This window comes from Peromyscus eremicus, chromosome 20 (assembly GCF_949786415.1).
Source record: "Peromyscus eremicus chromosome 20, PerEre_H2_v1, whole genome shotgun sequence".
Taxonomy (NCBI): domain Eukaryota; kingdom Metazoa; phylum Chordata; class Mammalia; order Rodentia; family Cricetidae; genus Peromyscus; species Peromyscus eremicus.
The window spans coordinates 2,616,830-2,639,818 of NC_081436.1; the positions used below are offsets into that span (position 1 = coordinate 2,616,830).

The 22,989-nt window shown below is 49.1% G+C and overlaps 1 protein-coding gene across 1 annotated transcript in view; it reads right to left on the reverse strand.

Annotated features, from left to right (window-relative positions):
* The window catches only part of Scn8a (sodium voltage-gated channel alpha subunit 8), a 112,083-nt gene that overhangs the window by 25,492 nt on the left and 63,602 nt on the right, over positions 1-22,989 (reverse strand). Inside the window, exons 12-19 of the mRNA XM_059246920.1 lie at positions 22,545-22,677; positions 17,508-17,746; positions 13,554-13,727; positions 10,547-10,903; positions 8,866-9,336; positions 8,333-8,450; positions 7,750-7,904; positions 500-673 (exon numbers count right to left, since the gene is read on the reverse strand). Coding sequence (XP_059102903.1) covers positions 500-673; positions 7,750-7,904; positions 8,333-8,450; positions 8,866-9,336; positions 10,547-10,903; positions 13,554-13,727; positions 17,508-17,746; positions 22,545-22,677 — 1,821 coding nt within the window. The remainder of the gene's footprint in view (positions 1-499; positions 674-7,749; positions 7,905-8,332; positions 8,451-8,865; positions 9,337-10,546; positions 10,904-13,553; positions 13,728-17,507; positions 17,747-22,544; positions 22,678-22,989) is intronic.

Sequence of the window (22,989 nt, forward strand, 5' to 3'; positions counted from 1 at the left end):
ATCCCTGCACCTCACCTCATCCCCACATCCCACCTTATCCGCACACCATACCACACCTCATCCCTGCACCTCACCGCATCCCCATATCCCATCTCATCCCTGCATCTCACCTCATCCCCACATCCTACCTTGTCCCCACATCCCACCTCATCCCCACAACCCCCTCCCCCCATCCCAACATCACATCTCATCTCAGAATCCCATCTCACAGTAGCAGAAAGGGGATATCCCGCTGTCTGGGAGCAAGAACCTTCTGGTGTCCAGGTTAAAGATGGGACTTTCTGAATCTAAATAAGCCAGGCCCAGTGGTGTGAAGAACAGGACAGTCCCTGGGACAATATAGGGTCTCCAGAGGTCCCACTCTCCAAATAAGATCTGACTGCCCTAGGAGGACTTTCTCTCAAGCCCACAGCTATGTGCCGACTGCTGACCTAGCCTAGCCAGCCGCCAGCCCCAGCTCCTGCTCGGAAGGGTGAGAAGCAGAAAACAGGACACCTACAGCCACGATGAGGAAGTCCAGCCAGCACCAAGCGTTGGTGAAGAACTTGACGAAGCCATAGGCTGTCCATTTGAGTAACATCTCCAGGATGAAGATGTAGGTGAAGACCTTGTCTGCATACTCCAGGATGGTACGGATGGTCTTCCTCTGCTCAATGTAGATGTCCTCGAAGGCCTGGAAGAGAGGCAATGTCTGCCGAAGCAGCAGGAGCGTGCCAGCATGGCAGCTCCTCACACAGCACACTGCCCACCAGCAGGCCCCACTCCTCCACTCCGCTCCTCTGTTCCCCGCTTTGCTTACTTACCGGTTTAGTTAGGGATGCTGGGGATTGAACCCGGGGCCCTGCATAGGCAGGGCCACCACTGAGCTCCCAGGCCAGTGTTTTAGAAAGAATTCATATCCCATATAATCCAGCTCTTTAGACGTGTAATTCAGTGGCTTTTAGGATAAACCACCATCGTAGCACTTTATAACATTTTCACTATCCAAGAGAACTTCCACAGCTTCCAGCTGTCACCCTCCTGCCTCTACATCCTGTTGGTCCTAGGTATACTAATCTGTGCTTTCTGGACATTTCATAGGAATACATGTTCTTTGTGCCTTGTTGCTTCTTTTAAAAAGAGATTTATTTTCCTTTTAATCATGTGTACGTGTGGGTGTTTGTGTATGGGTATGTGCGCATGAGTGCCCATGGACACTAGAGGTACTGGATCCCCTGCTACTGGAGTTACAGGCAGTTGTGAACCCTCTGATGTGGGTGGTAGGAATTGAACTCAGGTCCTCTGGAAGAGCGGTATGTACTCTTAACACCTGAGCCATCTCTTCAATCCCTACATCTGGCTTCTTAACTAAGCACAGCATTCTCAATCTCTCCACACTGTAGTATATAATCATTCTTTATGGAGGAAAATGACTCTATGGTATGGATATACCACATTTTGCCCCCTGGCTGTCCTGGAACTAGCTCTGTAAACCAGGCTATCCTCAAACTCAGAGGTTCACCTGTCTCTGCCTCCTGAGTACTGGGATTTGAACCACCACTGCCCGGGCATATGATTAGGAGTAGAACTTGCTGGTAACACCTTCACATTTTTGAGGAACCAGCAATAGCAGGCACACCATTTCACACTCATCAGAGGGGTGTGAGTGCTCCAGTTACTCACAACCTTACCCACACTGTTTATCAGACTGGACAAGATCTTTTGCCCTTTCAGTCCCTTGATGCCACAGATAGGGGTGGAGGGCCCCAGGAGCGAGACAGTCTTTGATGCAGAAAACCACAGTGCTATTTTTTTTCTACGGAACTCATGAACAAAGTAGCCCCTCCTTTTGCACAGTGGTAGACTATATGGTTATGGTGTGAAGAGGAGGTGTGATGGTTAATTGTGACTGTGTGTCAGTGAGAGCGGTTCCTGGGGAGACCAAAAGGATGCTTTAATCCACTAAGGGGTTCAAAATCTGAATGGATTACTGGGAGGTCAAAGAGCTTCCTGCTTGGCTGGATAAAGCAGCTTCTTGGAAGTTTGGGCAATGTGGTAGTTTGAATGTAATTCCCCCCATAATCTCATAGGGAATGGCACTATTAGGAAGTGTGGCTTTGTTGGAGGGGGTATGGCCTTGTTGGAGGAAGTGTGTCACTGTGAGGTTTCCTATGCTCAGGATACCACCCAGTGAGTCAGTTGACTTCCTGTTGCCTGTAAGATGTAGAACTCTCAGCTACTACTCCATCACCACATTTGCCTGCATGCTGCCATGCTCCCTGTCATGATGATAATGGACTGAGTCTCTGAAACTGTGAGCAAACCACCCCAGTTAAGTGTTTTCTTTATAAGAGTTGCCATGGTCATGGTGTCTCTTCACAGCAATAAAAACCCTAACTAAGCCAGAAGTTGGTACCAGAAGTTGGGTATTACTATGATAGGCCTGACCATGTTTTTGTTTGGAGGAATATGGCCCTTGGTACTTTGGGTTATGAAAGCAGTAAAATGCTTTAAGCACTGCTTAATAGGCCATGGAAGACAGTGGTGCTGATGAACTGTGGGGATGAAGAGGTTTCAGAGGAGAAGAATGTTAGTATGTTGCCTAGAGATCATTCTTGTGATATTTTGATGAAGAAAGATACCCTTGTCTGAAGAGTCTGCCTGAGGCTAAAGTGAAGAGTTCTGGATTAATTTCATTGGCAGAAGAAATCTCAAAACAGCTTAGTATAGACTCTGTCATGTAGTTACTAGTGTTCATGCTTAATAAATATTTATAATGAAAAGGAGCAAGCTGAGCAGGGAAATTACAAAACGTAAAATTTGAGAAAAAGAGCACTAGGAAGTGGAATGGAGCTAAGTCCTGTGTTCAAGGAAATACATTAAGAAATGGAATATAGGGAGTGGTGACCTCAGGGCAAGATCCCAACCAGTCAGGTTTCCAACTTGTGAAAAGGCAATAAAACAGAGCTTAGAGCTGGGTGTGGTGGGGCACACCTTTAATCTCAGCACTGGGAAGGCAGAGGCTGGCAGATCTCGAGTTGGATGTCAGCCTGGCCTACAGAGCAAGTTTCAGGATAGCCAAGCTTAGCCAGTAAAGGAGAGAAAGCCAGTGAAGATGTAGTTGAACAAGGGGGACATGTTCCAGTCTCAGTAAGCAGGTTCGATACGTGGTTCTGGATTTAGAGTTAAGGATAGAAGAAAGGGTTATGGAATGTGCCTCTGGGCCTAAAGAAAGCCACTGAGACCAGGGTTGCCCCTGAATGGAGGCCTAGTAGAGAGAGAGACCACTGTGTGAAGCTGTTAAGTTGAAGCCTAGATTGCCTGGGACACCTCAGGATATTAGAGGTGTCAGAGTCTGGGATGCCTGCTGAGGAGAGCTGCTAACAGGGAGTGGAACCAGCCCAAGAGGAAGAAGTGTCCTGCAGGCCACCAAACTGAAAGGAGCTGGAGTCTGAAGAGCGTTTTGACATCAGACATGGAGATGCAGAGTTTGGAGTTTGCTCAGCTGGTTTTTGGTCTTGCTTGGTCCTGTATTTTCTCACTACACCTCACTCTCTTCCCTATGTTTTGAAAGGTAATGTATATCTTGTGCCATTACATGTTGGAAGTAGGTGATCTGCTTTTTGCTTTTGATTTTATAGGGGATTACAGTTAAAAGAGATTACATGAATCTCAAAAGTGACTTTGAACTTTGGACTTTAAAACATTGTTGAGACTGTGATAGACTATGGGGACTTTTGAAGTTGGACTAAATGCATTTTGCATTATGATATTGTTACAAGCTTATGGGGGCCAGGGAGTGGAATGTGGTAGTTTTAATGTAATTGGTCCCCATAATCTCATAGGGAGTGCACCATTAGAAGGTGTGGCTTTGTTGGAGTGGGTTTGGCCTTGTTGGAGGAAGTGTGTCACTGTGGAGGTGGGTTTGAGGTTTCCTATGCTCAGGGTACCACCCAGTGAGTCAATTGACTTCCTGTTGCCTGCAAGATGTAGTAATCTGAGCTCCAGCATCACATCTGTCATGATGATAATGGACTGAAACTATAAGGGAGCACCCCAATTCAATGTTTTCTTTATAAGAGTTGCCGTGGTCATGGTGTCTCTTCACAGCAATAGAGTAACTAGGACAGGTATGTTATCTAGCCCTGACCCCTTCTCCCTGCTTCCTGTCCACCACGGGGTAGACCATGTCCCCTCCACATGTTCCTGTTGTCATGGCATTCTGCTTTCAGTCTCAGAAACAAGGAGCCAAATGATCACAAACTAAACCTTCTGAAAAGAGGATCTGGAGTGAACTTTCTGTGAGTATTTTGTCTCAGTGATATGGAAAGCATCTAACTCAGGAGGAAACGCCCGGAATGAGGGAAGCAGCACAGAGGTGGAGAAAGTCCCTGTGATGCCAGAAGCATTTGCTTTGAACAATTCCAAATGGAGAGACTCAGGCCCTCTACAGCCCCATCTTCCAGAATGGAGGGCTGGGGACGCAGCTCATTGGTAGTGTGATTCATGGGCACGTGCGGGGCCTGGTGTGGATCCCAGCACACAAACAACAGGTGTGCCTCCTCACTTCATGAATGGGCTGGGGAGACGGAAGTCACGGGACCCGAGACACTCTCACGGGCTTGGCACAAATGAATTCTCTTTATTCAATGACAAACAGCAACAGCTTCCCCTTAAGACAGAGCATTGTTAGGAATCTATCCTGTAAGTGAGAATGACATATGCAAGAATGGTCTCCTGCCGCTGGGGGCCCTCCCTCTCGGGTTCACTGTAGCTATATTCTAGGCTTTTTTTGAATGTTGTTGCTATGGCTTCCTTTCAGGCTGTCTTTCTTTCTCCCTTTCTCCCTTCCTCCCTTTTCTGTCTTTGAGACGGTCTGGTCTCTGCTAGTGGTCATGTCAGAGGAGTCGCAGTCAGCAATGGAGCTTATGGGATACAAGCCACCAGATAGCAAAGCTATGATGGGACCCTGGAGAGGCAAAGCCACAGAGGGATTGTTCCCAGAATGCCCCTTGCTGCTGCCGAGTTCCTGCTGTATGTGGCATGGTGTGATCACTGTGTGAGAGGATCCCACGGGAAAATCCCACTCCTCACTGGGCAGTTTACTTACAGGTCATAATGAAGATGATTTTTATAAGACAAATGATGCTTAGTTGAATCAATGACGTAACTGAACGTTCTTAGTCAGCCTAAAAGATACAGGTGGCTAAGACGGTTAGTGGAGATGGTTAGGGCATGGTTTGGGTTATTCTGCCAATTGTTCCAATGACAGATACAAAAAAGGCAAAAGCAGGCTGGAAGTCACCTTCCCCTTTGTTAGATGTGAGATTCGCAAAAGATGAAAAATAAGAACAAGGGGGTTCCATGCATTGTAGACCCATGAATTCTGCCTGTGGAAGAACAGGCTGATGATCAAAGAAAGCAATTGTGTCCCTACACCCAGGGTTAGGCCTGATTCCTTGGTCATGTGGCTTACAGAATTAACTGCAGGTTTCGGTGTGTACCTTGAAAAAACAAAATTGTGAAAGGAAATGAAATGACCCCATTGTGTGTAAAGAGAACCAGATGGTTAGCTGAGCACTTGTCCAAACTTTTTGTAGAGTATAAATAGGGTAGGATTCTGCTACACCGAAGCCACAAACAACCACCCACCAGCACAAAAGAACCCGCTGAAATATGCTTGGCTTACTTAAACTGTCAATCAGTTAGAAAAGAACCATTGCTTTGGGGTGAAGATGTTATTTATGGTGGGAAAATTAAGACAAAAGAAAAATGTTTAGCCGGGCGATGGTGGCGCACACCTTTAATCTCAGCACTCGGGAGGCCGAGACAGGCGGATCTCTGAGTTCAAGGACAGCCTGGACTACAGAGTGAGTTCCAGGAAAGGCGCAAAGCTACACAGAGTAACCCTGTCTTGAAAAAAAAAGAAAAAGAAAAAAGAAAAATGTTTAACTACTTGTGTGCTTCTAGGAAAAACATATAATTTGTGATCATCATGTAATTTCTTCCTGTGTAAAGATTTTAATTTGTTTTTGGAAAATATATAACTTGTGGTTGTGAGGTGATCTTTCTTGCATAGCAATTTTTGCTTAGGAGGTATAAAAGGGATAAGAGAAAAGTAAGAGAGAGAAGGAGAGCATCTGGAAAAGAAGGAAAACAGGCTGGAGAACAGAACAAGCAGCAGCAGAGAGAGAAAAATAAAACCAAGAATTAAGCTTTGCCCCTCAGAAGTCTCCTGCGTGGGTAAGCGGCACAGTCCCGCCCACGGCACACCTCCCCAGTCCTCTCACCCGCACAGAGCTGGTTCTCGGGGACTCATTATGTAGACCAGGCTTGCCCTGAACTGCCTTTGTTTCCTGGGGGCTGGGTTAAAGGTGTGGGCCACCAGGCAGGCATCTGTTAACTGAACAGGGCCTTGCACTGAGCCAATATTCACTGTTTGGTCCTCTGCGATGAATGAAAATTGCTAATGGCGGATAGTAAAGAGAGCACAAAACCTTGGGTCACTGTGCTTTACTCCGAGTGGAGACAGAAAGGGACTAAGGGCTGCCGTGCTGCCTGTCACTCAAAGAATGGCAATGGTCATCGCCATCCCCATCCTCCCGCTGTAGTCAGGCAGAGGCCAAGCTACCCTCACCCTGGAACCTCCACAGCACCTCAGGAAGCACAGCACCAGTCACTATGGGACAGGTGACCCGGGGCAGGTGGGAGCCTGGCTCCCCATCTGGCAGACCAGTGTTTACCTTGCCATCTTTTGAGCCTCCGGCTTTAACCCTGAAGCCTTACTTCACAAACCTTCCTCTCGGCCCTCACGAGCCTCTCCCTGGGCCATGGTTACCACACACCAGTGCCCTCCTCAGCTTCTCCTAGTCTTTTATCTGGCAAAACAATGAAACTTCTCAAATTATTGAGTTCTTTCACACTGATTTTGAGCTCTTCCCCTTTCTCTTTGAATTCCAGATTAAGCTTTGATTTACACCTACATGAATGTGCCCACCGTCTGTGAAAACATTTCAAGGGGGCCAGTGAGATGGTTCACCAGGTAAAGGTGCTTGCCACCAAGCCTGATGACCCGAATTCAATCTTGGGGACCCACAGGATGGAAGGAGAGAACTTACTTTTGTGTGTTGTCCTCTGACCTCCACATACATGCTGTGGCATTTCTCCATAACTAAAGTCTTAAAAATCTAAGACAAAATTCTGTATTTTTCCTAAATGAAAAGGAACATGTACATCATCTCTAGCTCCCCTGTCCTCAGATCCACTGAGCCAGCAGCCGGCTCCTGCACAGCAGTCTCTGTTCAAGGGTCTCTGTGGAATGCCAGGGAAACAGGGGAGCAAATGCCAAGGTGATAAGCACCATGAAGGGGGAGTCTGCTCAGTCCCGCAGGCTACCTGCTGCTGCCGAGCACTTTGGGCACAGCAGAACGGATCTCTGAGCATGCGCTACTGTCACGGGTTTTCAAGGGAGTGGGTGGAGGACGACATCCCCCCACCTTGGGCAACAGAAATGAAGAATGCGCAGTCTGGGTGTTGAGAGGGGTGCTCATTTCAGGGGGCTGTCCAGGACAGGACGGAACAGGCAGTGACAGGATGTCTTCGTCCCCACGAAAAGAGCACCTGAGGCTTCAGCAGGGGTCACTTCAGCAGACCCGTTAGGACCCAGCCAATCCGCCCTTTCAAAGACACCGGGCAGAAGCCACACCCAGCCTCCTCCCACTGCGTCTCTGTGCCCTTCCCCTACCCACCGCCATTCTTCCCTGAACTCACCAGGGCTCCACTGCTGAGCAGGATCATGAAGATGATGAAGGTCTCGAACCAATTGTGCTCCACGATGAGGAAGCAGGTTTTCCGAAGGATCCACCAGGACTTGCCTAGACCTTCCTCAATGTTGACCTGGCAGCACTTGAACCGCTGGACACAACCTGGCGCCAACGGGAGAGTCAGGTCAGATGGGACCCACCCTCGTGCGGTTCCCACTACCCAGCAGGGAGGGCAGCTCACGCAGCAGGGCAGCGGAGGCCACGCTGGAAAGTGACAGGTCAAGGCCTCTGGAATCAGGAGGATCCCTACAGGGAAGCGGTGGAGGGGCAGGAGGAGGGTGGGCAGGAGGAGGGTGGGCAGGAGGAGGGTGGGCAGGAGGCGGGCACATGATCCTGCAGAGACCTGTCTAGTGGAATTCTGGGGGCTGGTGCCAAGAGAAGGCAGGCCAGACAAACCGGACCCGAGTAAGGGAAACGACACAAAACTCCATCAAAATGGTGGCCAGCTCTAGTGCCCCCAAGTCCCGCACGCGTGCGGATGTAGCTGAGCAGCCTGCAGGTTCATGCCAGCCTGCTCCTGCCCCCCTCACCCTCTGTGAAGCAAGCATCTGGATCCAGGTACTCCTCGGGCTGCTCCACGGGGACCTCCTCCACTTCTGGCTTGATATCGATGGTGCTCCCCTCCGAGGAACTGGTATCATCCAGCCTCTAGACACAAGAGAAGAGGGTGGTCAAGCAGCCGCCCAGGGACACACGCCCATGATCCACACCACCCCTGCTAGGGGTCACGTACAGACAGGCACGGGCCACAGCCCCATGGGGGTCTCCGGCTATGGGGCTGTGGACTAAGAGCAGGGACAAACTGAAGGGTCTACTCCGGCCTCGGACCCAGGCTCCAGAAGCCACGCAGTAACTAACTCAGGATTAGCCCAGGAAGCCATGGCGTGGGCACTGGGCTGGCTTCTGTGGCTGGCTGTGCCCACTGCAGAGCCTCTCCACCAAGCCCATGGCTGAGCCAGTCTTTGGCACCCTGCTGGTCCTCACACACACACACACACACACACACACACACACACACACACACACACACACAATGGGGCAGTTTTCTCCGTTGGGACCTTACATCTTTGCTGCCCTCAGGGTCTGACTCGCTGGTAACGTCCTCGGTGTTGAGGTTCTCGAAATCAGATTCGCCCACAGCAATGGGAACCCGAACAGTCAAGTTTGGATTGTTGATGAAGGACATATGGTCCTCATCAATGATGTACTTCTCCACACTGCTGCCGATGCCGCTGGTTGTACCGTTGCCATTCTTCTGGAAGTCGCCATTCCGGTGGATGTCCACACCAGTGTGGTTGGCGATGCAGTTGGCCTTCTTTTCGTATAGTTCATCTAGAGGTTTTACCTCATCTGCCTCCCGTTGCTTAAAGTGAGCCTGCATGAAGGCATGCACTTTCACTTTGGTCCAAGCCACGCCCTTCTTGATTCGGATGACAGAGATCTGCAGGTTGTTCATCTCCCCATCATCGTCTGTGGCTGCCAGGTTGTCTGCACTGAAGGAGCTCAGAAGCAAGGCCAGAAATAGGTTCAGCACCTACACCAGTGGCATCAGAAGAAAGAGTAACGGTGGAATTAGAAGTTAATCCATGCTACTCGGGGTTACAGATTGGAAGCCAACAGCGCCACACTGACCACAGAGCTTCTGTTTGGCTCCTATCATAGTTCATTTTGTTTATTTACGTGTGCTAAGGATGAATACATGGCCTGCACATGCGAGGCCAGCACTCTACCAGCATGCTGTGTCCAGAATTTCCACCTGGTATTTTAAATGTTCACGTCCCCCGATGGAGATTTCTTCCGGTTTTAATAGAAGGTCTCTGCACCTTCCTCAGCTCTTTACACTTCTATATTTGTACATACATGCCCCCAATATATTACCCCTTTTCCTTTAAATGAATAAACCTGTGTGATTATGACACAGGTAGCTTTTAGCTCACACTTCTAGCAATACTGGATAAACTATAGCAATGCAAAGACGCAGCCCAGAGATACTGTGAAGAAAGCTGTAGGTACAGAACTGTGTGACGAAACAAATAAGGAAGCAAGGCAGGGCTGGAGGGCCAGGACGCAGAGAAAGGTGCTCGGTGGGGAATGTCAGGGAATGCAGAAGCATTTCGATAACTATTTTTATTACGGGAGAGCCAGGGCTGGCAAGGTGCCCACTGCAGGCCATCTTCTTACAGAAGAAAAAGGAGAAAAACTATCGTCTGAGTTGATGGGAATGTGTGAACTGTTTTCCAACTGCCGCGTGCACAAGTCACCCAGTGAACGTGGGGCAATGTCTGTGGACATTGCTTTGTCACTGAAATTGGGAGACGCTGCTGGCAGCCAGTGGGTAGAGCCCGGGACCCTGATAAGTTCAGCAGTGCAACAGGCCCACGGCAAAGTATGCAGCCTGAGACGTCAACAGTGCCAAGGTGAACAAATGCTGACTTTTCTAGAAAAAGGAAACTTTGTAATTGGAAGGACAGACAGACAAAAACCCTGAAGTCTAACAGCTATGTGACCTTGGAGAAGGGTGTGAGGGTCACTTAACCTTACTCTGCTTTCTTTTCTCAGTCATGACCAAGGGTCACCAGGTTATGGTGTGTCATGACTCAGTAGACACTCTGATAATAAACAGTCATTTCTTCATTCACCTTAAGCAGACCTGGGCCAAGGAAGACTTCAACAGAGAAGGAAGGTGGCAGAGAAGCCCAGTGGCCTGGGGAAAAGAACGAAAAGAGGTCCAAACTGGTACTAACCACCAAGTTGCCGATGACCATGACCATCATAAAGACGATGAGGCACATGGCCTGGCCGGCCACCTCCATGCAGTCCCACATGGTCTCGATCCACTCCCCACACAGCACGCGGAAGACGATGAGGAAGGAATGGAAGAAGTCGTGCATGTGCCAGCGTGGCAGCTCACAGTCCTGGTTAATCTTGCAGACGCACTCCTTGTAGCTCTTCCCAAAGAGCTGCATCCCCACCACGGCGAAAATGAAGACAATGATGGCTAGCACCAGGGTCAGGTTGCCCAGGGCCCCAACAGAGTTCCCGATGATCTTGATCAGCATGTTCAGGGTGGGCCAGGACTTGGCCAATTTGAAGACTCGGAGCTAAGGGAAAAAAGAAAAAAAAAAAAAAAAAGAAAAGAAATGGTAAACCATTGTCTCACAACATTGCTGAAATAAAAACATGTAAAATTAGGAAGGTTGGCTTAAATTTACTTATCACCCTTAGGAAATTCTCAGAACTTTCTAATTGTGTCTCAGACTAAAAGAGATTTAAATTGAATTATGTATAAAAGAAAATTGGTTAATTTCATAAATTAAATGAAAAGTTTAAGGCTGGGACCCAAGGACCTGCCTCTGGATCTCTATGCTGTTCTGAGTCAGTCCTTCCTGATTGGATTCCTCATTTCTCAGAGAGAAACCAGCAAAGAGCATGCAATCTGTGGGGAACCGTAGGGACAGTGAAACAACACATCTGTTACCCTAAAAACGATGCATTAGAGAATCTAAGGATTTCCTTCGGCTTGCCAACAACTAACCAATGGCTGATAGCAGAGGGTGAGACGTTCAAAATAATTGGGGGGATTACAGCTCCCGAGTAGAGGCAGAGCACACGCGGCAGACATCTGTGGAGGGGCAACCACTGTTACTAACGCAGAAAACGTAGGCTGTGGTGCCTATCAGCCATAAGTGTTTCTACTCTGTAGTAACTACAAGGTCCTGGCAAACAGGCTGAGAATTACGACGCAGGAAGCCATGGTGTGTTGGCCAAGGGGATAATGATCAGTGTTCGAGGTCACTTCTTACAATACACAGACATTTTGGTAGATGTCAACAGCAGTCATTTGTGCCAACCGGAACTGTGGGTCTTATCTGAAAGCTTGGGATTCACCCATGTGCCATTCTGGACTGCTCATACTGTTTTCCCTGCCTGGCTTCTAATTTATTCAAAATATTAGCCTTCAGGCTTTTGCTATCACTCAGTCCTTTCTCTCACAATTGAGGTAAGACTATTTTTTAAAAAGTCAACAAGGGGGGGGGGGCTGGAGAGGTGGCTCAGAGGTTGAGAATACTGACAGCTCTCCCCCCAGAGGACCCAAGGTCAATTCCCAGCACCCACATGGTGGCTCACAACCACCTGTAACTCTAGTTCAAAGGGATCTAGTGCCCCCTTCTGGTCTCCTCGGGCACTGCATGCAGTGCACAGACATGCAGATAAAATACCCATACACATAACGGGAAAATAAATAAATCTCAAAACAATTAAACCAGCTGTGGGCTGGGTCCTAAGCGGTCATTTCAGTGAGATGCCATGTGTGCAAACTCCATCCTGTGAGCTCTACTGCAGTCCAGCTCTTTGATAAGTTGACTGTCTCAGTGAGAACTGTGCTAGGTACTGTCCTGACTCAAGACAGGAACACGAGAAACCACAAGACCACTCAGATTCTCCAGGGGCCGCTCACACCTGTGTTTACGGTTGCTCTCTGCAGATCTCACTAACTTTTTCAGAATCATTTAGCAATTTAAACATTTCCTTATACAAATAGGTTAATAAAAGTGACATTAATCACTGATAACATGGAAAATTAAGCCAATGTTCAACCATAATTTCAATATAATTTAATAAAACACTATTTTCTTTTTAATTTCTGGAAGATGTCACCATACAGAAGAAACGAAGAGACCATCTTTAAACACGTAGGTTCTCTCCACTTCGGGCTGATACTCACAGAAACAATACAATAGTCAACCAAATGATCTCAGACGGTCCCAGGGCTCCTTCCTCTTCTGAATTAACCATATTTCCTGAGGAACCTCTAAAACTTAATTTCTTTAGCTTATTGATTTCAAAACCCAATGTTTATACCTTGTTGTATATAGCAGAAAAGTTTTCAAGATTTTAGTGGAGAAGTCAACTAAGTGGCCGGCTGCACTGGGACAGAGGACACTTCAGGGGGAGGGGACAGAGGACACTTCAGGGGACGGGACAGAGGACACTTCAGGGGGAGGGGCAGAGGACACTTCAGGGGACGGGACAGAGGACACTTCAGGGGACGGGACAGAGGATACTTCAGGGGACGGGACAGAGGACACTTCAGGGGGAGGGGACAGAGGACACTTCAGGGGACGGGACAGAGGATATTTCAGGGGGAGGGGCCAGAGGACACTTCAGGGGACAGGACAGAGGATATTTCAGGGGGAGGGGCCAGAGGACACTTCAGGGGATGGGACAGAGGACACTTCAGGGGGAGGGGACAGAGGACACTTCAGGGGACAGGACAGAGGACACTTCAGGGGGAAGGGACAGAGGACACTTCAGGGGGAGGGGACAGAGGACACTTCAGGGGGAGGGGACAGAGGACACTTCAGGGGAGGGGACAGAGGACACTTCAGGGGGAGGGGACAGAGGACACTTCAGGGGACAGGACAGAGGACACTTCAGGGGGAAGGGACAGAGGACACTTCAGGGGAGGGGACAGAGGACACTTCAGGGGGAGGGGACAGAGGACACTTCAGGGGGAGGGGACAGAGGACACTTCAGGGGGAGGGGACAGAGGACACTTCAGGGGGAGGGGACAGAGGACACTTCAGGGGGAGGGGACAGAGGACACTTCAGGGGACGGGACAGAGGACACTTCAGGGGACGGGACAGAGGACACTTCAGGGGACGGCCTACGTTAGCTATACAAAGTGATTTCTAGTAGTTAGCTGTAAGAGAGGAAATGTGCAAAGAAACTGGAGAAATGTGAAATACCAGTCGGAAAGACCGCAGCACGGACAGCCCCTCCACGTCCGCGAGACCCAGCTCCATCAAACTGAGGGAGACAATAAATCCGTCAAAAATGTTCCAGCCTTCTTGGAAATAATAATAGGGATCCATGGCTATGAGCTTCAGAAACATTTCTGCCGTGAAAATCCCAGTGAATACCTGAAGAAGGGGAGGAAGGCCATAAGGAGAGAGCACTGGAAAGAACATACCTTGTCATCTCTTTCAATACGACATGCCCAAGAATCCAAAGCCAGCCTTGGCCTCTACACTGCCGGCCACCAGCACCTGGACAACCCATGAGCACCCCGATTGATACAGGACAGTCTCTTTTTGTCTGAATGAAGTTTTTAGTCCCAATGTTTCCGACTCCGTCACCAGAGCCACTCAGTTGGTACTGTGTAGCGTGGGGTTAGGAAATAAGCTAAGGGTAGGAACAGGACACAAGGCTACCCCCTTTTAAAGGTTAGCAGGCATCTGGTGCTCTAACTGTATGGGCAAGTAATTACACTCAGCAATAATGTATCTACATTTCAAGGCAGCTAGAGAGGACTCTGGAAGTTATTACAAAGAAAGATAAATGTTGCAGATTTGTAACCTGCCCTGAACAGTGTGAAATGTGTGTACACATTGTAGAATGTGTACATGTATTAAAATGACAGCTGCACCCTGTAAACACACACAACTATATATCAATTAAAAGAACATAACACTTGTAAAAAAACAAAAAACTCTTCTAGTGTTTAGGTTCCTAATACACCTATTATTTATGATTTGCTATTGTATCTTACCAAAGCTAATCATATGCTGCAGCTTAAGTGATAAAAGCAATCAGATGTTGCCTAAAGTGTATAAAGCCAGGAAAAGTCCATAGTATCCTCACTTTGCATACAGTCACCATTTTATATGATCTCTTTCTGAGTCTTTTCGTGCATCTATGTTACAATACCTAATCCTCCCAGCTGTCGCGACTCCATTCTGCGGCCGTACCCTCTTCCCAATCATTATTGCCCGTCACTGCTCCACTGGATGGAGCATTCCCCAGGACTTTCCTTACTGTTGGACACTTTGGTGCCTCCTCTTACCTCTGCAGTACGGTATCCAATTAATTTGTAGCATATTGTACGCAAGAACTACTCCCTTCCCCCCCCATTTCTGCTCCCGACAGAACACCTTGTGTCTCCTGGTGCTGTCTCTATCCCACAGGCCTTAGGAAACGCTGAAAGAATGTCAATTACAGGACAGAGGCCTGTGATAAGGACAATACCTTAGGTGGGTCACTACCTACGACCCTTGCTGATTATCACATTGTTACAGAGAACTTTTTATGCGACAATAGGCTTGACACCACAGTCATCCATGGGGAGGGGCCCGAGGCCAGCTGCTGGGGCAGAGCAGGGCAGCAGGGACCTCTGCAGAGCGGCTTCCCAGCAGCAGCAGAAGTCAGTTCTCAAGAAGGTGACACAGTCATGCAGATGAACAGCATCGGCCATCAGAGCCAGGGAGAGGCTTCCTTCCACTACGGAGGACCAGTCCCTTGAGGGCTACTCGAGGTGGGCTGAGATCTGCCTGGGGTAGCTACGCTGCACTGGCACCGGGGTCCCAGTGGGATGGGAAGGTATCCACACCGAACCAGACGGTGAAGCGGAGCTGAGTGAGAACGTTAGCAGGGTTAAGAGTGTCTCAGTGAGGAGGACACGGGAGCAGGGAGAGCTCCCCACAGCAAAGGCTGGTGTATGGGGAGGACAGTGCCCTCAAAGAAGTGGCCCAGTCTGAGGAGAAAGGAAGTGAAGATGTGGTGTGGTTTGAACCGGGTGGAAGTGAGCACGTGGGAGTGTCACACAGATAGGTGGCATGGTGTGAGGAGAACTCCTATTCCAGGGAAAGCCTGTGGTGGGGTGAGAAGTATGTCCAGGCAGGCTCACGTGGTTCTTCCAAGAGTCAAGTAGGGCACACAAAATCAAGGTGTGTAGAGTGGCCTGTGCGGGCTGTCAGAGTCTCGGAAGGATGAAGGACTTGCCCTATGGAGAGCAGCGGTCCAGATGCTAAAGGGGGGCAGGCACCACCTGTGTGTGCTGAAGGCACCCAGCAGAGGGCACTGGGACTGGACCTGGATGTCAACGTCCTGGCAGGCAACACTGGATTTATGATCACATAAGTGTATCACGGGCACTGCTACCTGGCTTCTTATAGTCAGAGGAGTTGCAAAGGTAGAAAGGAAGGAAACAGAAAGAACGCCGTGGCGTTAGACTAGACTGGAAGTGACAGAGTCCTTTGTGGCTGTCACTGGGTACAATGAGTTCATTCTAAATGGCTTGGCTTCTACCAAGCAGGTTACATGTTGCTCTAATAAGCACACCCGGATGCCAGTCTTGGCTTCAAAATACTACATTCACTGAAATGACCAGGGCTTCTTGAGAATGTCCTATTCAATCCTGGCACAGAAAAAATGCAAAATTATCCTGGGTTATTTTTGTGGTACCAGAAAGCAAGGAAGAAACTAAAATATATCAAAAGGACACTGAAACCAGGTTGAAGGCTTCCCAATAGCCAAATCAGGGACAGGGTAAACATCAAAGTAAATGGCAGTACCACATTATAATACAGTGGATAAAATGAGAAGCAGGAGTACATTCTGATATGGAGGGACGAGCCAAAAGCCAAATGACCAGGAAACTCAGATAACTCACAAGTGTATTAATCACAAATGGAAAAGGGTAACTGTCCAGGAGTCTCACACACCACCTAAGCCGTGACCCAGTGAGAATGGAACAGAAATGAGGAGACGACCCGAAGCTTGCTGGGTGGAGGCCATGAGCACCGGGCAGCCCAACACGGATACTGTACCAAGCTGCACGGCTCTGTGAGATCGCAGAAGCGTCAGACACAGACTGAGGGAGTTCTGGAAAACTGGCATGTACCCTGCAAAGAGTAAAAGTATAAAAAAAAAAATAGAAAGAAGAGGAGGAAGAGGAGGAAGAGGAAGAGGAAGAAGAGAAGAGATGAGGCCTGCTCTGGGTAAAAGCGTATTTTCAGGATGAGAACTAAAAATGTATTAAAATACAGTGTGTGAGGGCTGAAGGTGGAAATCCTGCGTGTGTGGGATTGTGTATGTGAGCCTGTGCAAGAAGGCGAACGTGAGTGCAGGGCACACTGGGCAGCCATCACCCTGAAGTGAAGCATGGAGCTGGAGGGGGGCAGCTCCTGGGGAAGGGCGGGGTCCTGACGACCTGGAGGACTACTTCCAACTCATTTTTCACTACCAGAACTCAACAACATCTCATCTTGGCACCAGGAAAACAGATCATCCGAAATGATATCTTCTTCATGTTTTAAAGCTGCATATTTTACCTTCTAAATAATATAATTTAATAAATAAATGACTTAGCATCACAGGGAATTTGGCAGAGACCAGCTAATGGCAGAAGCTGGATGATGGCCCAGAAGTTGGATTGGAGGGGAAGGCAGTTTGGAATCGAGAGTTTCGCATAAATAACCCCACGTGGGAGGTGAGATTCCACAGTGCACTACACCCTCCCCCACTTTAGGTGGCCGTTATCTAAGGTAGAAGGGGAAGTGGATTTTTTGAGCAATACAGGGATCAACATGAGAAACAGAACGAGAGGGGGCAAAAAACCCACAAACAATCCAGAAATCCTTGGCTCAGGCTGATAAAACCACCCGCTGTCCTTGTCTCCCACTCTGTCACTGAGGTTGGTTCCTGCCAACAGCTCTAAGTGATGGCCTCAGAGCTCTGCAGAGAAGCCACAGCTGAAGGGCGCAGCCCGCAGCGTGGACGCCGCCGCGACACGGGGATGCACTCGCCTCCAACTAACCATCCCTTTCTGGTTAACTGAATTCCAATGTCCCAAGTACGGAAAAGAAGGCCCGCAGCAAAACCACGCTGGAGTCATTCCATCGGGAGACCCTGCTCCGTCTTACCAGATTTCCCACGGCCAAGACGTGCTCGAACTGCGGTGTCATGGGGTGATGCTCCATCGCCATAAACAGTGTGTTCAGGACAATGCAGATGGTGATGGCTAAGTCCACAAAGGGGTCCATGACGATCAAGTTCACAATCTCTTTCAGTTTTATCCAGTAGGGGTGGCACTCCCAGATGAGGAAAGTGTTGGCAAACTTATACCAGCATGGTGGGCATTTTCTCTGGGACTCTTCCAGCTCTGGAATGTGCAAAGAACAAAGAGAGCTCTCAGTACACACACACACACACACACACACACACACACACACACACACACACACACGAGAGAGAGAGAGAGAGAGAGAGAGAGAGAGAGAGAGAGAGAGAGAGAGAGAGAGTTTCAACCTGTGGGTCAATACCCCTGGGGGGGGTGTCGAACCACCCTTTCACAGGGTCACCTAAGACCATCAGAAAACACCAGATATCTACATTAGGATTCACAACAGTAGCAAAATTACAGTTATGAAGTAGAAATAAAAATAATGTTATGGTTGGGGCCACCACAACATGAGGAACTGTACTAAAGGGTCACAGCGTTAGGAAGGTTGAGGACCACTGGTGTAGAGAGAGAACAGGGCACACATACTCCTCTGGGTAGGTGGCTGTCACTGTTCATGCGGGGACTAGAGGGACTTGCCTGTGGGTCACATTAAGGGAGAAGGGCAGGTCCCCTCCCTATCAGCAACGATCTAGCTACACGTAAGGCTCAGTGCACCAGGCACAGGACAGGTCACGGCGGTCAGCAGCTTGGTCCCTGGAGTCTGACCCCCAGTTCAGCTGGCGTCAGCACTCGTGAACGGGATGAGCTAAAGCGATGTGACTTACCTCCGGGGCTCAGCAGCGACTTCGTAGGGGTGAGCAGGAAGCGAGCTGCCCCGCTCTCATCTACGAGGTTACACACACGTGGTTAAAGGCAAGAGATGGTGTACATAAGGCCGCGAGTGCAGAGCCCGGCACGAATCCTCGGTTATGTGGAAGGTGCTCTATTCTGCAGTGCGCTGTTACATTTTTATCAGAGCAGCCATCAAAAGTATAAACACTGAGGCCAGGAATACCTGGGCTCAAATTCTAGGCCAGACACTTGCTGATAATTGTGGGACCATGACAAAGAAGCCGTTTTTTAAATTTCAATTTTAATTAATTAATTAATTATTTGGGTGAGAATTAACCAAGTTGGGGGCTGGGAGCGATGGCTGTCAGTAAAACGCTCACCGCACAAGCATGAGAACCTGAGTTCAGACCCCCAGAACTCATGTAAGAGCCCAGCACAGCAGTGCATGTGTGGAACCCAGTGCCGGCGAGACAGAGATGGGCAGATCCCTGGAGCTCACTGGTGCCAGCCCAGCCTCCTGACCTCTGGTCTCCATGCGCATGTGCACAAATGTGTATCTGCACACGCCTATACTAACACACACATGTACACGCGTGCACACACACGAAACTAATTAAACAAGCTAAACGATCTATGAAGCGCCTCAGCACACCCTAGCAGACAGTGAGCGCTCTGGAGAGTATATCTGGCAGAAATGCTGTCTCCATCAGCAGAAAAGGTAGCGCTGTCCAGCCAGCACACCTGTATCCACCATGTTTTCAGAGGACAGCCACACAGGGAGCACCCTCCTCATGTCCCGTCACTCTCTTCCTGGCTCCATCTCTCGCTCTTTCCTGCGTTCATGCTTTTCTTCTCTTCCTGCAGCCTCTCGCTCCATCCCCGCTGCACTACCTTTCTTTTTCCCTCCCCTTACTTTGTCTTGCGCCTTCTCTCTTAAAAGAATCTAGTTTTTCAAACACCCCATGTGGCCCATACATAACGGAGGTAAGCCAAGAACTGCTCTGGCTGAAGTGTGAGCAGGAGCTCGGGACCAGCCCAAGGGACGCCCTCCTTCCCGGGAGACCTCCCCAGACACACTGACACATGGACGCCCTCCTTCCCGGGTGACCTCCCCAGACACACTGACACATGGATGCCCTCCTTCCTGGGTGACCTCCCCAGACACACCGACACATGGATGTGTCCTTCAGGAGGTCCCCCAGACCCGGGAGACTCTCAACACTGAAAAGACACTGACTACATGGTCTCTCAGATTATTTAGGAGGCCAAAAAAGATGATTGGGTGGCTAAGGCCGAGATCCGCTCAGCTTACAGCCACATCAACCCAGGGACAAGGCTTAGGTGACAAAATTCTCCTCGAATTACACGAAACGGAACAGTTAGGATCACAAAACTCAAGTTCCTCATCCAGCGGAGGTGTTCTTCACAAAGCCTAACTTCAAACCAGACAGACCCACATCTTAAGACCAAGGTGGTGGAAACCAGACAGTTGGACATCTCAAGACCAAGGCAGTAGAAACCAGACAGTTGGACATCTCAAGACCAAGGCAGTAGAAACCAGACAGACAGACATCTTAAGATCAAAGGGGTGGAAACCAGACAGACCCACATCTCAAGACCAAGGCAGTAGAAACCAGACAGATGGACATCTCAAGACCAAGGCAGTAGAAACCAGACAGACAGACATCTTAAGATCAAAGGGGTGGAAACCAGACAGACCCACATCTCAAGACCAAGGCAGTAGAAACCAGACAGTTGGACATCTTAAGATCAAAGGGGTGGAAACCAGACAGACCCACATCTCAAGACCAAGGCAGTAGAAACCAGACAGTTGGACATCTTAAGATCAAAGGGGTGGAAACCAGACAGTTGGACATCTCAAGACCAAGGCGGTGGCTCTGCAGGACCCCAACCCCAGTTACACTGATAAAATAAAATAAAGTTCTCCCTGGAGCTGGGCACCCTTGTAAGCCTGGCACTCAGGAAACTAATGCACGAAGATTACCACAAGTCTGAGGCCAGCCTGGGCTAAATAACAAGTCCTGGGCTAGCTAGGGCTGCTTAAGAAGTCCCCAATTTTAAATACAAAACCCACTAACAATCAAATAAACAAATATAAACAAAATAAACAAAAGTTTCCAATGTTTCCCCAAGAACAGGATGGCTGCTGTCCACCATCCTGCCTGTCCTTTCTCCAGCCAGCTGGCTGTGGCTCAGGGTGATGGCTTTATTTTAGGGTGGGTATCTGACTGGCTCCCTGGTTGCTAAGAAAATGGTTGCCTTGGTTTTCAGATTGAAGGGCCCCAGTGAGAGCCACGTGGGAGTTTGCGTGGGAAAAGAAGTCTGTGAAGAGAACCTGCCTCAGCTTCTTTCTCTCAGAACTCCCTCCTTTCCCAAGGTAAATTTAGTTTGCTTCCCCAAAAAAGAAAACGAAAAGGTTCTCTTATTTCCATAAATTCTTACAGTACATATTTGGAAATCTGGTTCCGTTCCTTTTTTATCTCCCCCCTTCTCCAAATGTCTGCAGCTCGGCGGCTCGACCGTGGAAGATGAAGCCCTGACTGTTCACATTTGAGAGATGACATAATTACCACACTACACAGCACGAGGCTCCAGGTTCTACCAGAGATCAAGGGAGTTCTCCACCCTCCCGGCGGCCAAAAGATCCCCACGGGGTCACCTGTTCCCTACCCCTTATCTATATAACGGGGCAGGGGCGAGCCTTGGGCGATCAGCTCCACAGAGGGTACGATGAGCGTGGGAAGTGGAGAAGATCCTCCACTCAATGAGGAGGCTTGTTAGTTTCCTTTTAGTTCGTTATTATTTTATTTTGAGTCAGGGTCTCATTATGTTGCCTCACGGGGTTCACTGGATCTTCCTGCCTCAGCTTCCCTAGTGACAGAACAACAGATAGACACACTGTACCTGATGTTTTTACAGGGACTTTGCTGTTATGGCCAGGCCCCACAGGCCTCCAAGGTAAAGTGTTTGTTGGGGGAATGAGCTCAGATAAAGGAGTGAAGTGTTTGAAGGTTTGTGGAGTTTCTCCTACATTGCTTCTGGATACTTTTAGAGGGGTTACCCACACGTCTCGGTCCTAGGAATACTGGAAACCATCTTCAAAGTGCGCCTGTTAAGTTCATCACGACGGAGACTTTGATGGACCAACAAGTTTCTGGTAGGAGTTTCCCTCAGCTCGACTCGACAACTTTCAGTAGTTTTTGGCTAGGCAGGAAGGAGTCCCCACGGCCTATGCACTTTCAGCTGAACCAAAGAGGAGGCAGACACTGACAGCTCCGGCTGGATGATGCTGGAGGCCGTGAGGGTGCGGCCAGTTCTCTCCACCCACCATCACTAACGCCCCTTCCCCCTCCCCAGGGTCTTCTCTCCTCCCTCAGCTTTAGTGCAGGCCTACATCTGACCCAGCCCCGAAGCATCCCCGGAGCTTAAGGCTCTGCTAGCTGGGGATTTGGTGGAGTCTACAGCACACGGCTAAGTGAGTTTTCAATAGGATGGTGTGAGGAAGGGCAGAGAGATTTTTCTCCTTAAGAACAGGGTTCTAGAACTCTCACTACAGTGTCTAAACCTTTAGATAGGCAAGAGTCTGTTTCACTGGTTCAAAATCAATGAAATCTTTGGATTAGATCAACATCAGAGCTTCCCTTCCCAATTTTAAGTCTGGGAAACAGGAATGATTACTCGTTTAATGCTTTTAATGTAGCAGGCAGTAAATACAGCAGAGTCAGTGGTTAAAATCAGTTAATGTCTTCTGTCTCCTCACACTACTCAGTTCTAGCTCATCAGCTTCAATTAAAGAGGTTAAGACACAGGACAGGACAGGAGGGGTGTCTGGGCTCGGGTGGTAGGATGGGTACAGGCTACGGGAACAGTCGGGCCTACCAACAGAGCCGTGCCGGATGCACAACTGCAGCCACAGCCGCCTCCCTTCTCGCCTCTGTATGATGCCGGAGGCAGACCTTAGGTCTTTATTTGATTCTTTGAATGTGGCTTCGGGAGGACAGTCTGTGGCCCTGGTTTCTATGTTTGGTAAGATCTATTACAAAGGCTCTGAGTTTTGCAAAGCTCACATCGAGGGGCAGGGTCTCATTTGCCACGCACACGACACACTCCCAGATTGGCTGCCGACAGGGACCCAGGCGCATACCTTCCACTAGCGTGTTTGTGACGACACTCATGATGCTGTTGATCCTGTCTTTACGTCCGTAGGAGGCCAGCTGCTCCATGGAGACCAAGAGAGACCCAGGGCCTTTCTTCTTGATTTCCACTTCGGTTGTTGCCTAAAACAATAAAGAAACACAACAAAGCAAACAGGGGTGAGTGAAGTCTGGTATGCAAGGTTTGGGCCGCACTGGATTGACGGTCCAGAGTGTGAGCAAAAGCCTTGTGATCTGCATCGCTCTCTTAAAGTTTTCTATTAGTTCTGTGAGAACCCCATATGTGTTTTGATTATGGGTACTCCCTTTCCCAACTTCTCCCAGGTCTGCTCTCCCGCTTCCCTACCCACCCAACTCTGTGTTCTCCTACCTCTCCCAGCAGCCAGGGGTAGACTTCACGCCTACCTCCCCTCTCCATGTTGGCATCTGGTCTGG